Genomic DNA, 16,903 nt, shown 5'->3' on the forward strand with positions numbered 1-16,903 from the left:
TGAACCCAGCCCCACACACTAAAGCAGCTCAGAATCTGAAAAACACAAAAGCTGAAACTTGAGGTATCAGCTGCACTCAGCATTTTATTGGTGTGAGTGGGAATATCCTCACTGAAAGTGGGATTTGGGGGGGTAGGAGATGCTCACCCATCATCCAACATAACAACAAATAGAAAAATCCTCTTTTCCTACATGAACAGGAAGGAATTCTCAGCTGTGAGGGCAGTGAGGCACAGGGTGCCCAGAGAAGCTGTGGCTGCCCCTGGATCCCTGGAAGTGTCCAAGGCCAGGCTGGACAGGGCTTGGAGCAGCCTGGGGTAGTGGAAGATGTCTTTGCCCATGGCAGGGAACTGGATGATCTTTAAGATCCCTTCCAACCCAAACTGTTCTGGGATTCTGGGATGGCTTCACTTGATTCCAGCCCAGTGGATGCCTTACAGCTGCTTCCTTCCAGCATTCTGCCTGTATTTTTTTCCACGTATCCCAGGAGCTCCAAGGGACTCCAGGCAGGCTCTGCTGCTGCTTCTGGGCACATGGGACAGGAAAAGCAAACAGCAAGATGAAACAGTGAGAGTTTTTTCCCAGGCCTCGGCGTTTCCTGCCCCAGCAATGCTCCTTCTCCTGGGGACACGACTTATGTTGGAGCTGCAGGGTGAGGGGAGATGCTGTGACAGCAGAAAAGCTCCCATCCTTCTCCTCTTCTCCTGACTGTGAAGATTTGGGACCTCTGCTGCCCTCCAGCCTGAGAAGAGGAGCAGGGAAAATTCTGGTTGGTATTCATGGGAGCACAGAGAGAACAACTCAGTGCCAGAGCTGGGAGGAGGAAGCTCTGTGAGGAAACACTCCAAAATTCATGACCAATCTCTCCCTACCCACCCTGAGGCTGTGTAAGACAGAGAAATTGCCTTCAGCCTCCTTTATTTCCCCAGAGTCTGGTGGAGCCTCACACCCAGCTCCTGCTTCGTAATCCATGTGAATTAGTCACCTGTTTTGGAAAACCGAGTCTGGGGAGCATCCTGTGCCCAGCTGTGGCATTTCCATGCCCACATTCCATCTTGCTCTGGTCCCCAGCTCCCCTTCTTGCACAGGGTGAGGGAGAATGGTGTGATCCTGAGGAGCTTGTGGAGCTGGGGGTGCAGAGAGTCCCATGAGGGTGATGAGCTGCTTCCCATCATCCCAAAAATAAGGAAGGTGACTGCCAGCCTTCCCTGCCTCAGCCTCCAGCCACCAAATGCAACCTGAGCCGAGGTGGCAGTGGCATTTGGGAGTGGCAGGATGCCAGCCCAGCCCAGCCCAGGGAAGGTGACACCGTCCCAGTGCCAAATGTGACCTTACCTTTTTTTTTTTATTCCTTCTCCAAACGCTCCCCGCTCCAGGACAGAACGTCCTCTGACTCCTGAAGTATTTGCAATATTTCCACGCCCTCTGTTGCCAAAAAGACTTCTATAAAAAGCCACTGTTTGTTGTTTTTTGGGGTTTTTTTGTTGTTTTTGGGTTTTTGCAAAACTGAAACCCTTTGGTGGACGATGTGCAGCGTTCCCAGGGCTCTGTGACAGACACGTGGAGCTCCATCCCTGACCCAGTTGCTTTCCAGGAGGCAAAGCTGCCTGGAGTTTGTGGAATCACAGAATATCCTGGTTGGAAGGGACCCACAAGGATCATCAAGTGCAACTCCTGGCCCTGCACAGGACAGGAATCCCACCATCCCTGGCCACTGCAAACCTCCTAAACTTTCTTTTCTTCCTTCACACGCTGCTGGTAAATAAAGGAGCATTTTTCCTAAAATCATGGAGTCCTGGTAGATGCACATGAGCATCTCAGGGGGAATTTGGGGAGCAACAGCAACATTCAGGAGGAATTTCTTTATGGAAAGGGTGGTCAGGAAGGGGCTTGGAAGCCCTTGGAAGGGGCTGCCCAGGGAGGTTTGGATTCCCCATCCCTGGAGGTGTCCAGGAAAGGACTGGACATGGCACTCAGTGCTCTGGGCTGGGTGACGAGGTGGGGATGATTCACAGGTTGGACTTGATGATCCTGGATGTCTTTTCCAACCTCAGTGACTCAGGGGATGCAGGCTGTGGATGCTCAGGAGCATCAGGAGGATGCTCGGGGATGACGCTCAGGGGGAGGCGGCGGCGGCGAAACACCGAGGATGGATCTGCTGCCTTTCCCTGCCACGAGCAGAGAGCCTTGGCAGTGGCACAGCTATTTCTAAATATGTCCAGGGAATGGGTGTGGAAGGAAATCTTCCCATTTCGAGAGCAGGCCAAATTGCAACGTCCTCAGCTTTTTCAGCTGCAGGGCCCAAGCGTTCGCTGCCAGCTGCGGCGTTTTCCCCTTTTATTGCCTGCCCGTGCTCAGCTGTCAGACCAGCCCCAGGAACTGGGGTCAGGGAAATAACCAGATTTAATTGCAGGGTGTCTGAGATGGAGAAAAAAATTCCTTTCCTCTCTCCCCCCGCTGTCCCCACCCCAGTGGTGTGGAGGAGCATCAGGTTTTATGTCACCGTGTGAGTCAGTGAATTTTTTCATCCTTACTCTGCTGTTGACAGAGACCCTTTAAATAGAAATCCATCCTGAAGACATTAGGGCATGCTGGCCAAGCCTTCCTTGGAATTACTTGGATTGCTCTTTATGGGCCGATGCAGAGGGAAGGGTGTGAGTGGATTGTTTTTCTCTTGTTTGTGGGATTAAATTAATGGAGTTTAATTGGGCTGGAGCTGCAGTTCAGCCACTTCAGGAGCAAGGCTTGTAGGGCAGACTGTGCTCCAGGAGGCATCCAGATAACGGGAGCCTGGGGATTTCATCCCACTTATGGAAAAAAACATCCAAACATTCAAGTGTTTGTTGACTCTGCCTCTCCAATGGCTCTTTTTACTGGCCTTGCAGTAATGCTTGGCTCCATCACCACTGCCTGCATCCTCCTCCTCCTTTTCCTTCTCCTCCTGGGTCTCTCTGGGCTGGTGGTGCCCAATTTCAGCTCTGGGAACCACTGGCACAAACACTCACACCCCTCCAAACCCCAGTGACCCCATTTTTGGGTGGTTTTGCACATCATTGCTCCCTTGGCAAATCCATAAGTCAACAGGCACTTGGATTTTCCACCCACAATTTGGGAAGGCTCCAGCAAAACCTCTGCCAGGGTCAGCCCCAACTGATTCCACACCCATAGCGCTCCTTGGGCATCTCCAGAGGCTTTGTGGGATGTCCTGAGAGAGCTGCAGGGCCCCAGGCAGTGAGTGGAGAGCTTGGCTTTTGCCCAGATAAATATTTAAGTTCCTGGGCATCTGAAGAACCCATAATAAAATGTACTGAATGTACAAACCCAGTAAACTGTGCTGGGGAGGTGAGGACCTGCTCCATCAGATACTGCCCAGCGTCCAACACAGACACAGCCTTATCTCCAGACACTCCTCAGGTTGTGCAAGTTCCTTTTTTAGTTTCTTTTTTGTTTTTTTTTTTCCTCTGGTCTGTTTTGCAGAACTTTATCTCGAGAGAATTTATGTTGCAGATAAAGTCGGATGCTTCATTCTGTAAACTTACACTGTGAAAAACCATCCACAGAATTCACTCATTCCAAGGGGAAATGAAAACACCTTTATTTTTGGTTTTAAGTCTGAAATGGAAGAAAAATGAAGTTTGAGGTCTCATTTCTCTAAGACTCGTCAGAGTGATGCACAAAGGCTGTAATTTTTATGAGTCACTGGTTGGAGGGAGCAGTGCTGAAGTGCAGAGAAATCCCACTTCCCAGAGATATCCCACTTCAAAACACATTTCCTGAAGGAGGGTGGCTGGATCAGCATTAAAGAGAGGATTTCCCCTCAGTGCTGTCTGTGCTGCAAGTAAATTTATGGAGTTTTTATGTTCAAGAATTAAGGAGGTGAACCAGCCCTCTGGCCTTTAGGGGAGCCAGAAACGGGGAAGGAAATTGGATGCCAGAAGCTTCTTTGCAACATTAATTTTCTTTCTACACCAAAAATGTCTCTGTGTCTCAGATTATTATCTGTATTTATGAGAACTGAATACTGAAAGTAGTGTGATTTTCCATCATTTCAGTTTTTGGGGATGTCAGTCCATACTCAGCCCGTCCAGTCAGTGATGTCATGTTCTATATGTGGGTGATGTAAGAAAACCATAAATCTGGTTTTTTGTGGGAATGGGAGACCCTGGAAGTGTCCAAGGCCAGGTTGGACAGGGCTTGGAGCAATCTGGGATTGTGGAAGGTGTTCCTGCCATGGCAGGGGGTGGAATGGGATGAGCTTTAAGGTCCCTTCCAACCCAAACCCTTCTGGCATCCCCATCACAACACACCTTGGTGGTTAAAGATGCAGCAGCTGCAAGAATTACTTAGTGGATTTAGTGCAAAAGAGCATAAATTGGGAATTTTACACCCTGTAAGGAAGATCTATTTTTTTAATCAGCTTGCAGGGTGCAGATGGTGCTTTGTGAAGGAAGAGTTTAATCCCAGTTCTGGAGTTTGTCTTGAATGGGAGATAAATGGGCACAGCTGGGCTGGGTGATCTGTGCAGGGGCTGGATGAGAAATGAGGGATTACACTGGAAAAAAAGGCCAAGGATTTCCCTTCAGCCCCAGACAGCAGGCACAGGCAGGATCTTGCAGGCAAATGGAAGAGAAGATGCTGCAGGCAGCAAAACAGCTTCGTGCCAGAGTTGGAAAAATTTCTCTTGGAGATTCAAAGCTGCCTTTCTGATCATATTTTGAGCTCCAAAACTCTTCCTTCCAGGCTCAGGCCTTTCTCTCTCTCCTTCCCACAGAATCCCAGAATGGTTTGGGTTGGAAGGGATCTCAAAGCCCATCCAGTGCCACCCCTGCCATGGGCAGGGACACTTTCCATCACCCCAGGCTGCTCCAAGCCCTGTCCAGTCTGGCCTGGGACACTTCCAGGGATACTGAGGCAGCCACATCTGCTCTGAGCACCCTGTGCCAGGGCCTCCCACCCTCCCAGCCAGGAATTCCTTCCCAAAATCCCATCTAAACCTCCAGTTTGAAGCCATTCCCTCAGCTGCCTTGGTGGGTTTGTAAAGTCCTGGAGGCTGTGGATGGATGCAGCTGGGAGGAATTTGCTGCTCATCCATAGGATCCCTGCTGGCATCCCAGGGATGTGCTGCTGCTCCACCCCCTGCAGCCATGTGCTGCTTCCAAGCAGCTGCCCAAAACTTGCCCTGGATCCTTTCTATACCGCTGGGAGCATCAGGAACAACTGAGGGACTATAAAAAGTCTCTTTGCTATCAGATGGTCAAGCCCTGGGATGATTCCAGGATTGCTTCCAGAATCCCAGCCTGGCCCGGAGCCTCCTCCTGGCCTCCCTGAGTGCTTCCAGCTGAGAGTTGCTAATGCACCATAAATAAACCTCAGAGCCTCAACCTTGCTCCAAAATACCAGGGGAACTCCTCGATTTAGGCTGTGCTGCCTCTTGTCCCCTGCATGTGACCCCGGTTGTCCCAGCAGATTCCTGCTCCATGAGGTAAGCTGGCTGGGATAAATGGGAATGCATGGAGCTGCCTCTGGGTGTTTATTGCTACAAATGGTCAAAAAGCTGGGCAGGGAAACTGGAGGGGTGGGTGGTGGAGGCAGGGATGGGGTTTAGTGGGATGTTTGTGGAGTGGTAATAAATCAGGGTTAAATTAAAGCTGAAATTAGAGAAAACTTAACTATAAAAAGGAGTAGAATATATAATACAGGAATAAATATCTCTAAATACAGAAATAAAATTATAGGTTCAAAAAGATGTTGTATAAAATATAAATATATAAAAATCTATGTATTTTTTAGAGATTTAACATCCTTATAGATATCTAAATCTGTATATTTTTAGCCTGGAAGTGTTCAAGGGCAGATGGGACAAGACTTGGAGCAACCTGGGATAGTGGAAGGTGTCCCTGCCCATGGCAGGAGGTGGAACAAGGTGGACTTTGAGGTTCCATCCAACCCAAACTATTCTGGGATTCAATGATACGATTGAAATAGATTAATATAAATATAGAAATAAAAGTAAAGCTTAAAAGAAATGATGCTTTCTAAAAATAAATTGATACCAATATATATGCACAGTATTTATATACAGAAATACAGTGTGTAAGTAACTACAAGAATATAAATAAAACTTAAAGCTAGATGATGGTTTGGGATGGGACACCTACAATGTGAAAGACAGTTAAATCCAGAGGTGTGCAGCCTCTGGATTCAGGAATGCCAGGGCTAGTGGCATCCACCCCTGAAAATCACCTGGATGGGGCAGTTCCCAGCGTGGCATTTCCCAGCCTGTTTCAGGAAGGAACGATGCTGGTGAGGGTGGGCACTGTGGGGCTGTGTCCTGCTCTGGTCACCTGCTGGGGACCAAATTCCAGTGTTCATTACAATCCTGGGAGTGCTCGGGGAACTCCCACTGCTGCCAGCACGTGGTGAGATCCCAGCCCTGTAGCTTCTCCTGGCTGGGATAATGGCTGGTTGTGTCCTTCAGCATTCCTTGGGTGGGAAAAGCCAGCCAGCTCCTGATCTCTGCTGCAGCAGGGATGGGACCAGGGCTGCTTTCCACAGGGCATTCCAAAGGGAAGGCTCTGTAGCTGAGTGTGTTGGGGTGATAGGTGCAAAAAACAGAGCAAGAAACAGCACAGGAGCTTCAGCATGGACAGCCAGCTGCAGAGGAGACTCCAGAGCTCCTTCCAGGCTCAGGCATGTCCAGAATCCCCACGGAATCATCCGAGAATCACAGGATGGTTTGGATTGGAAAGGACCTTGAATCCCATCCCATTCCACCCCTGCCATGGCAGGGACACCTTCCACCACCCCAGGCTGCTCCAAGCCCTGTCCAGCCTGGCCTTGAACACTTCCAGGGAATCCAGGGGCAGCCACAGCTTCTCTGGGAATTCCATCCCAGCCCCTCCCCACCCTCACAGCCAGGAATTCCCAATTCCCAGTCTCCCATCCATCCCTGCCCTCTGGCAGTGGGAGCCATTTCCTGTGTCCTGTCTCTCCTTGGAGCCTTCTCCTCTCTAGGGAAACATTCCCAGCTCTCCCAGCCTGTATTTTCCCAATCCAAGCTGTATTTCAGAGCTCTCCAAGGCTTTCACCACTGCACATGGATGGCTCCATGCCCAGGAGGATCCTTTTCCAGGTCAGCTCCCACACACTGACCAAGCACAGGGACTCCTGGTCCTGCTCCAGGCCCTCAGTGGTTTCAGTGGTACAAAGGACAGCAGGCTCTGCTTTCCCAGGAAATTCCTTCCCACCTGGAATTGAGTGCAGCAGACCCAAAGTACTGCCTTGGTGGTTAATAAAAATTCCCTTTTTCCTTGCTCCCCGTATTCCCATGGCTCAAATCACAAATACAATGGGATGCTCCTCGTTTTAAATGGGTTTTACATTGTTCAGGCTGGTCCCAGGCAGGAAAATGGGAGACGTTTGCTGTGAAAAGGAAACACTTTGGCCAAAATCTCTTTAAAAAGTGGGTAAATTATAGGCTTTAAACTTTCCAGTCTGATGTGTAAATAAATGGCTTAACTCTTGGATTGCTCCTGTGGAAGTGAGAGGGTCTGGACTGTTACATACATGGCTAAGTAGGGATTTGTGTGCTTATTTCTATTTTTACTATTTCTATAATATCTATTTATATTATTTCTATGTTATTGTGTACTATTATGATATTATATATTATTTCTAATTTTATATCATTAATGTGGGGGTTATTATGATTTATATTTAATGCATGAAGGTGTTACTAGGCTCTGTCACAGTGCTCACATTTACATTGGAGTGACTGTGCCTGGGAAATTCCACATTTTATCCAAATGTTATGTTACCTTTCCAGCCAAGGACACTACTTCTTTCCAACAAGCTTGCAGGGAAAATGTCCTCAACTTGATTTTTAACCATTACAGAACAGGAAATTCATCCAAGGGAGATACTGGGCATTGCTGGATGTTGTTCCTCATGGAAGGATATTCTTCTTTTTCCCCTTTTTTCCCCTTTTTTTCCCCTTTTTTTCCCATCCTGCCATTATAAAAGTGATCGATTTTCCCTGCAGACATCAGGCATCCAGAAGAACTCTCCCTTTTGAGGAAACCCAGAGATCCATCAAAGAAAAAAAAGAAGAAATTGGACGATCAATGTGAAGATGACACCTTCGAGCTGGAGGGGCCTCTGATCACACCGGGGTCGGGTGAGCTGGCAAAAAAAAATGGGAGCAGGGGAAAAAACTGGCACAGCAACGTGGGGCTGATGGAATTCCTGAGGGTCTGTGCAAGCAACAGACCCCAGATCCATGGCACAAGTCCTGGCGGGCTGCAGCACTCGGTCGCACGGATGCATGTGTGGGGCTGGAGCTGTCACGCATTTTTGGGAGCAGAGCAACCCCCAGGCTTCACAGAACAATCCAGAGCCCAAGTGTGGCCACTTGAGCACTCAGATGGTGTTGCTGAGAGCTTTTCTTACCCTGTTGAGAAAGGAGTTAAATGGAAAATCGTTGCTAATGTCTACATTCCTGGCGTGGTTCAGGCTGTGCCACCGTTCTGCTCTGTATTTGCAGCCCAGCAAGGGCAGAGTTTTATAATTGCTTTAGTGTTGCCTTACATGAATGATGTAGCTGTGGATTGTGATGCTAAAAAAATCCTTTTATTGCTGGAGGCTGGTTGGCCAGTGTGGATTCCAGATCCAGAGCAGGACTGGGAAGGGAATTTCTGGTGGAGTAACATCCCTGATGGAGTTGCCACAGGCAGCAAATTGATGCAGGTGTTTGCAAGCAGAGGGGTTTTTCATCTTTTTTCCATGGCTGCTGGAAGTTCTGGTGTCTGAAGGCAAATGGCAGGAGTTTAAACCATAATTTTGGCCAAGTGGGAGCACTTTATCCCAAATGGATTTGTGGAGAAAGCCGCGGTGGTGAGCAGGGGAGACGTGTCTGGCTGCCAAAGCTCTCGGGTTTAAATCCAGCAATCCAAGGTCAGCAGGGCAGCTTTAATTAAAAAAACTACCTTGGAATTGTAAAGTTGTGTAAATTGTTGTTAAATCAGCTGCAGGGAAGGTCATGGAGTGTGGTTAGTGCCAGTGGTGGCACAGGGCTTGCAGAAAGGAAGGTTTTGGCTGCGCAGGGTGATGTGCACCACGGGTCTGGAACAAGGAAAAATAATCCTTCTGCTCTGATCCCACTCTTTCTCCTCTCTTAAAATTAAAAATACTTCTGGGCTTGTCCTCTTCCACTCCTGGCTCAGAGAATTTGGGCAAGGCTCCAGTCAATTTTCATTTCCATTTGGCACTTTCATCTTGAAAGTCCATTCTAAGCCTTTCCAACAGCCAGTGTTCACGGAGAGTATCTCTGTTAGATTAATAGGAAAGACTTGGCCTTCTTTGGGGGAAATGTATGCAAAAGCTGGGCTTTATTTTAATTATTTATGGCTCTTCCAGTGAGTCACTTGGCTGCTTTTGCTCTCCTTGTGAATGAAATCACTCAGAGCAGGTTGAATTCCTGCCTGTTCAGGTGCCATTCGATAAAAGTCGTGGGTTTCATCTGAATAAATCATTTCTAGCGTTGTTCCAACATCAGTTTGTGTGCTGAAAGCTTCTGGAAAACCAATTAATAATTCAAGAGGTGCTGATTTCAATGTCTTGGGAGTGTTTTGTCACTGAGTACCCCCAAACCTGGCAGTGAAACCATTTAAATCCCAGTGGGCAGAGTTGTCAATACACCCACAGGATGTGTTGCCCAACAGTTTCCATTAGAAGACCTGTAGTCACTTGTTTATATAAATTAGCCAAATTTTTTGCTATTTCTGCAGGAACTTTCCATGACACTGCCTGCCTGGGGCAAATTTTTTAAGGGAAGCTTCTTCTGAGATATTTCAGGTGTTTGGAGAAAGAGATGAGAAGAAAAGTGCAGGGGAAGCTTTGCTCTGATGGAGCAGACACTCAGACAAGGAATGTGGGGGGTATTCATGGAACAAACTTCCCCAAAATTTGGGGCAAAAAGTGGGATTTTCTTTTGTTGTTCTAGTTGATGCTCAGCTTTGTGTGCCCAAGCCATGTAAAGGCTGAAGCTTCAGTGGGGGTGGATGGGGAGGAGGGGAGATCTCTTTTGGGAAGTGGCTTATGGCTGGTTTTTGTTGGAGTTCTGTGCTCCAGTGCTGTAACAGTCCATGGGGAGAGCACCTTCCTGCTGCTTTTATAATCACAGAATAGCTCAAGTTGGAAGGGACCCTCAGGATTGTGGAGTCCCAGCCCCCAAAGTACAAGTACCTGGTCTAAAAACCTGGAAATCATCCCTGGCCTTGTCCTTGCAAATGAAGGTGGATTTTTCCATCCCTTGACATCCCTGCTGCTGTTTTGCTCATGCCTGGTGTGCTGGATCTGTCTTGGTGACAGGTCCCCATGGTGATTACAGGTCCCCAGATGATTCATCCAGACCCTTGACATCCCTGCTGCTGTTTTGCTCATGCCTGGTGTGCTGGATCTGTCTTGGTGACAGGTCCCCATGGTCCCCAGATGATTCATCCAGAGTGGGATGCCAGCAAAACGAGCAGGAGCATTAAAAGCATCCTTGTTTGGTGGTTTTCACTTACATTTTCCACCCTGCCAGGCAGTTTAGAATCAGGTTTGTAATTATTTGGAGTTTCCTAGCCACGATGTTGGCTGTCACTGACATTGATGCTGCTGATTCACACCGTTCTTCCCGCTCCTTGAGATGTCCATCGTGAAAATTGAGGGTTCAGAAGGGTTTTTCCATTGGTTTGGTCTTGGACTTTCCCAGTCCAGCTCAGTTTTCTGTCACTCCTTGGCCATGAGAGTGTGAGGATGGTTTGGAGCAAGGAGCTGGAGCGTGGCCCAAGGTGGTGGCTCGGGGCAGCAGCAGGAGGTGGCACAGAAGGTTTTGTTTGTGGCATCTCAACTCTTCAACACCCTGAGCAGAGCTCTGGGAGGGAGAGCTTGGGTCCCTTGAATTGCAGGCTCATGATTTAGGAAGGACACAGCGCCTTCCCAAAAATCCAGAGTGGTGTTGGACCTTCTGGCTCTGGTGGGCAGATTTGTGCCCAGGTGATGCTGGGTGAGCTCCTTGGCCAATCTGTGCACACAAGGGAATTCCTGGCATTAGGAGATGGTGGCTGAGCCTCCCTTATTCTGAAAATCTGGATTTTTTTGTAAAAATTCAGTGTCCCTGTGAGCTGAAGAGAGGCATTGGATGGTTTGGGATGGAAGGGACTCTTCTCATTCCACCCCCAGCCAAGGGCAGGGACACCATCCAGAGACCAGGTTGTCCAAGCCCCATCCAAGCTCTCCTGGAACACTTCCAGGGATGGGGCAGCCACAACCTCTCTGTTAAGCTCTCAGCTATTTTAAGCTATGAAATACCGAGCTGGATTTGGTTTTTTTTTCCTCTTCAGATTAATAATTTTGAAATGTTGGGGTGTTTTTATGTCTGCTTTGAGTCAGTACGAGCTGTGAAGCCTCAAAAGGCCTGGGAGTAACATTTGCTTTGGGATCAGTCTGGCACCACATCGCACCACTCAGCACATTAATCCTGAATTTGTGTGGCCACCTCAGCAAGCTTTTCCATCCGGGAATGCCACATTTCCATGCCCAGCTGTCCTCGTAACGTGAATAAAATAACGGGAAGTCACTTCAGTTGCTTTGCTGCCACCAGCGCTGCTGCAAACGCTCCATTAGGGTGGTGCAACCTCACCTGTGCTGTTCTGCCCTCTTCCAAAAACGCCCATTTTTGGCTTCTGTCCTTCTCCTGCTCTCCGGGTGACTTTCTCTCGCCTTCTCACTTCCCTCCTTTCTTTCCCTCTCTATAGGCACCGATATTCTTTACATCGGCCCCGTCAAAGGTGAGCTCCACCTCAATAGGACTTTTGCCCTCTGCCTCTGGTCTCTTTGGCTGCAATCCTTAGTTTATTTTCCTGCTCCTCTAAAACTTTTGACTTCCAAAATCTTTAAGCAACAGGTAATACCGGTAAGTCGGGGGCCACTCATGTCCCAGATGCCACAGAAACTCAGGGGGCAGGAGCTTCCCGGTGTGGGAGACCTGAGTCTTTTCCCATCCTTTGGGCTGGAAGGAGTTTTCCATCAGTTTTGCCCTCGGAGAAGAGCCGAGAGAGAGGAGAGGGACAGGTTTTCACGGGAGAGCAAGCAGCGCAGCGTTTTTCCCGTTGCTAAAAGACGAGGAGGGAAAGTTTTCCACCCGCCGGCTCCAGGTTTGCGCGGAGCCGGCGTGGCCGGGAGCAGGCAGGGCTTGTCCCTAAGACTAATTCCCGGCTTTTATTCCCCTCACTGGTAGGAAATATCTATTCAAGCCCAGGACTCTATAGCAAAACGATGACGCCGACCTACGACGCCCACGACGGCAGCCCCCTGTCCCCCACGTCCGCCTGGTTCGGCGACAGCGCCCTGTCCGAGGGCAACCCGGGAATCCTGGCCGTGAGCCAGCCCGTCACCTCCCCGGAGTCCTTAGCCAAAATGTACAAGCCCCAGACGCTGCTCGATAAGGCCAAAATCAACCAAGGGTGAGTTCAGGAGCTGAGGATTTGGGTTTTTTTTTTTTGCTGGTTTTTTAATTGTGTTCTCGAGAACGTCGTGGCGACTCTGCCGGAGCGCTCCGTGTGTGTTATCCCGTGTTGGCAATCCACAGGTGGCTGGACTCGTCCCGATCCCTCATGGAGCAGGAGGTGAAGGAAAACGAGGCTTTGCTACTCCGGTTCAAGTACTACAGCTTTTTTGACCTGAATCCAAAGGTACAGAGCTCCTTGTTCTGCTCTCATTTTGAAATTTCCATCCTTCGGAGCGAAGGGTGCCTGATCTCTAACACGCTGTTGTGTTGGTAAATCTCCCAAAGACCGTGGAAGTTTAAAAATGGGTTGTGCAGGTATCAAACCCAGGATTTGTGATCCATTATACCAGGGTTTTTAGGTGTTGCTAGAGGTGCTTAAAGAGTTCTTAAAGCCACTTCTTGTGGCTGAGGATTTTCAATCTCTGATCAAAGTCTTGTGTTGAGATGAGAGATTACAGAATCCCAGAATAGTTTGGGTTGCAATGGGCCTTAAAGAGCATCTCATTCAACCCCCTGCCGTGGGCAGGGGCAGTTTCAGTGGATGGGGTGGTTTGTGTCGAGCTGGGCTCCTGGTTTTCCGAGCATCCCGCGTTTCTGTGCCGCAGTACGACGCGATCAGGATCAACCAGCTGTACGAGCAGTCCAAGTGGGCAATCCTGCTGGAGGAGATCGAGTGCACGGAGGAGGAGATGATGATGTTTGCAGCACTGCAGGTGAGACACAGCCCCAGACGCCCCTGGGTTGGGTTAGACTTGGTTTTGTTCTCGGACTTCTGTGCTCGTTAATCTGATAAACGAAATTTTGGAATCCCAAAGTGGTTTGGGTTGCAAGGGACCACAAAGCTCATCCAGTTCCAACCCCCTTCCACTATCCCAGGGTGCTCCAGCCTGGTCTTGGACACTTCCAGGGATTCAAGGGCAACCACAGCTTCTCTGAGCAACCTGTGCCAGGGTCTCACCACCCTCACAGCCAAGAATTCCTTCCCAATATCCCATCTAAACCATCCATTCTTCAGTTCAAAATCATGTTTTAAGCCTCACCTTGTCTCTGGAGGGAGCTTGGCTTTCTCATGCTGGTAGAAGTTGGGTTGTTTCCCATCTTCAGATCCTCACTTGAGTTTATGAGATAATTTAAATATTTGCCACTGATTATCCTTCCTGAAAAAGAACTTGACCTGCTTTTACCAAACATGTTTACATCTCTCCTAACTTCTAGTTTTGTCCTTCTTAACCCATCCCATACGAACACGGGGTTACTGAACTGTGCCTCTCTGGCTCTCTGCCCCCAAACCAGCTGGGGATAATCTGTGGCTTTCCCAGAACTATTTATTGTTCTGGTTTCTGAAATGCTCTGTGTGATTTGGCATAAATGCTCCACCTGCTATTCACTTCCATGAGAGGGATGGCAGGCATTTGTTCCGTGTGGTCTGGCACACCTTGGAGCTGTAGGATGCAGAAATATCCCCCTCAGGAGCAGGGCTGCCTGCTCCAAGGGCCCCTCCCAGGAAAAAAAGAGTGGAAAGCAGAAATATAATGACTCAGTTTACATCCAAGAGCTCCAGAGTGGGTTGGGCACGGTTCTTCCTGTGAGATTTTATGGATGTTTTGGTTTTCTGGGGTGAAAACAGATGCAAAGACATAGAATCCTCCAATGGTTTGGGTTGGAATGGGCTTTAAAGGTCATCTTGTTCCACTATCCCAGGTTGTTCCAGCCCCATCCAACTTGGCCTTGGACACTTCCAGGGATGGGGGATTTTACAAATATCCATAAACACTTGGTGGGAGGCAGGAAAGGGGGTGGACAGAGGTGCCCAGTGGCAGGAGCAGAGGCCATGGACACAGCCTGGAACACGGCAGGGTCTCTCTGCCCATCAGGCAGCATCTTCATACCAGGAGGGTGACTGAGCACTGGCACAGTTTGGCCAGAGAGGCTGTGGAGTGTCCATCCCTGGAGTTACTCCAAAGGCAGGTGGATGTGGTCCTGGACAACAGCTCCAGGTGGCCCTGCTGGAGCAGGGAGTGGGACCAGGTGACCCCCAGAGGTCCCCTCCAATCTTAGCCTGGTGGAAAGAGCAGCTCTGCCCTGGGGGGACCAGAGATCTCCCTCAGGATCAGTGCCTGGAGACTCCTTGGACTGGAAACATCCAGGATGGTCCTTCCTGACCCAGCAAACCCCCCCAGTATTTGCTGGCCCCTGCTCCTGGTGTCCCACTCTGGTTCCACTCCGCTTCCCAAGCACGGCAGCTGTATCACCATGATCCCCTGGGATCCCGGGGTCACAGGAGCACCCAGGTGTGACCCTTGCCTTCCTTTCCAGTATCACATCAACAAGCTGTCCATCATGTCCTCGGAAAACCACCTGAACCACAGTGACAAGGACGTGGACGAGGTGGACGCCGCGCTCTCGGACCTGGAAATCACCTTGGAAGGTGGCAAGACGTCAACAATCCTGGTAGGGGCTGCAGGGAATTTTTCCAGGCATCCAACCTCATTCATTTCCTTTTTTTCTTCTAATTCTGATGAGAAAGTTGCCCACACCCCAGTAATACTTTCTTTAAAATATTCTTTAGATACCAAGGGATAGTTCTGGAATGAGGGAACCCTGGGTAGCATCTGGAAAAGTCCTGGAGGAGCCAGGATCTTACTGATCCTGCACCAGGCCACCCTCCTGATGAAATAATGGAAAACTAAATGGAAATTAAGTTGTTTTTTATCCTCACTACTGACTTTCCCAAATAACTGAGTTTTCCACGTTGAGCTTCCTCTTCCACTGTTTCTAATTCACGTTTTACAGCACCTAAAGCAGCTGCAGGATTTTCAGAACTAATTTAGGCTTATGAAACCCTATTTTTATTAGACTGGATTTTAGCCTAGGTCTGTATTTCAGAGCACTTGGGTTTTTTTTTTCTTGATGTGCCATTTTAACACTGGTTTTCCACCTTTAAAAATATAAAGCCTGAAAATTAAAGTGCATTAAAAGGACTCAGTCCTGTCAGCCTTGGCCCAGCACAGCTTTTCCAGGCATTTTGCACATTTAAACCGTCTCTTTCCAACCCTAAAATCTGAAATTTTCCACTTTTACACTTCATATAATTTTTTAAGTGTTTATGATGGATCTTTTTGAAGCTACATCCATCCTTAGATGTTTTATTGGCATTAACAACAGCAGAGCTTTGCAGTACGAACCAGAAATAACAACAAATTTTTATCACCAAGACATATTTTGTAATTCCTTTTGCAAAACCAGATTTGAAACACATCACTGAGGAACAGTCCCTGCCAGACAGGAGTGAAGAGGACAATGATTCATCCAAAAAAACCCATCCCTTTCCGTAGGGCTTTGGAGCAGGAGCCATTTCCAGATGCATTCGAGTAATTGAATACGGATAATGGGCAATTACTGGATTGTTTGTTTAGATTCTGCATTTTTTCCCTGTGGTATCTGTAAACATTTTCTCATTGCACACTGAAAGTAAACTGTCCTGCTACTGGAAGCTCCTGGAGCAATCCTTCCTTTCCCTGCCCCTCGAAATTATTTTTACTTCCAGCTCCTGGGAATTGCAAGCGCCACCCTGATGCAACAAAGGGAATTTAAACTCAATATTTTCAAAATTTTGGAGGAGAAAAAAAAAAGTCTTTCTAGGCTTAGAAATCCCAGTTAGTTCTCAGCAGAGCTGCCTCTTCCCCTTTTGTTTGGAGCATCAGGAATAACTGAAGGGAGGAGAAAATTCCCTGTGCAAACTCTGCTGCCGTGACCGCCGGTGACCCCGCGGCTGGGAATTGGCTCCGGCAGCAGCAGGAATTCCTCAAAGGAAAATCAAACCTTGTCCTCTGCTTTCAGAACAGCAGAGCTGGGCCCTGCATTTTTCACTGCTGGCTTCTCCTGGGAAGTTGTGGGGCTTTCTCAGGAGCAGTTTCACAGCCCCTGAGCCCTGATGGGGCTCCTGGTTCCCTCCCCTGCTCCACATCCCTTCCCTCCTGATCCCACTGCTCCGAGTGATTGGGATAACCTTTGATTTCCAGGGTGACATCACTTCCATCCCAGAGCTCGCTGACTACATTAAAGTCTTCAAGTAAGTGCTGATGGGAAGAGCTGCTTGTGGAACTGGTAATGCCTGTCAATAATTAATGGTCCTGCCTCTTAATTTCCCTTTTTTTTTTATGTCCCAGCCTTATGATATTCAAAATATTCAATACTTAAGTTGATTGGTTCTTAAATACAAGATTCAAGGTGTTTTCCTGCTCTGGTGCATTCTATAGCCAGCAATATGTGCTTGGATGTTTCTTAAACACATTTAATGCCCAGGAGAGAACAAACCATCCTAAAATGAGGAGTGAAACCTAAAAACCTCCC

The 16,903-nt window shown here is 48.5% G+C and overlaps 1 protein-coding gene across 4 annotated transcripts in view; it reads left to right on the plus strand.

The window, feature by feature from the left end:
* FERMT2 (FERM domain containing kindlin 2) overlaps positions 1 to 16,903 on the plus strand; it is a 52,393-nt gene that overhangs the window by 24,044 nt on the left and 11,446 nt on the right. For 2 of the 4 annotated variants that reach the window (XM_041409782.1, XM_041409790.1), the window contains 7 exons: positions 8,042 to 8,176; positions 11,799 to 11,831; positions 12,281 to 12,506; positions 12,632 to 12,734; positions 13,156 to 13,263; positions 14,867 to 15,001; positions 16,573 to 16,622. In XM_041409782.1, coding sequence (XP_041265716.1) covers positions 8,042 to 8,176; positions 11,799 to 11,831; positions 12,281 to 12,506; positions 12,632 to 12,734; positions 13,156 to 13,263; positions 14,867 to 15,001; positions 16,573 to 16,622 — 790 coding nt within the window. The remainder of the gene's footprint in view (positions 1 to 8,041; positions 8,177 to 11,798; positions 11,832 to 12,280; positions 12,507 to 12,631; positions 12,735 to 13,155; positions 13,264 to 14,866; positions 15,002 to 16,572; positions 16,623 to 16,903) is intronic. The other 2 variants (XM_041409809.1, XM_041409800.1) reach the window with 1 other exon arrangement.

This window comes from Onychostruthus taczanowskii, unplaced genomic scaffold (genome assembly GCF_017590055.1).
Source record: "Onychostruthus taczanowskii isolate IOZ18803 unplaced genomic scaffold, ASM1759005v1 scaffold100, whole genome shotgun sequence".
Taxonomy (NCBI): Eukaryota; Metazoa; Chordata; class Aves; order Passeriformes; family Passeridae; genus Onychostruthus; species Onychostruthus taczanowskii.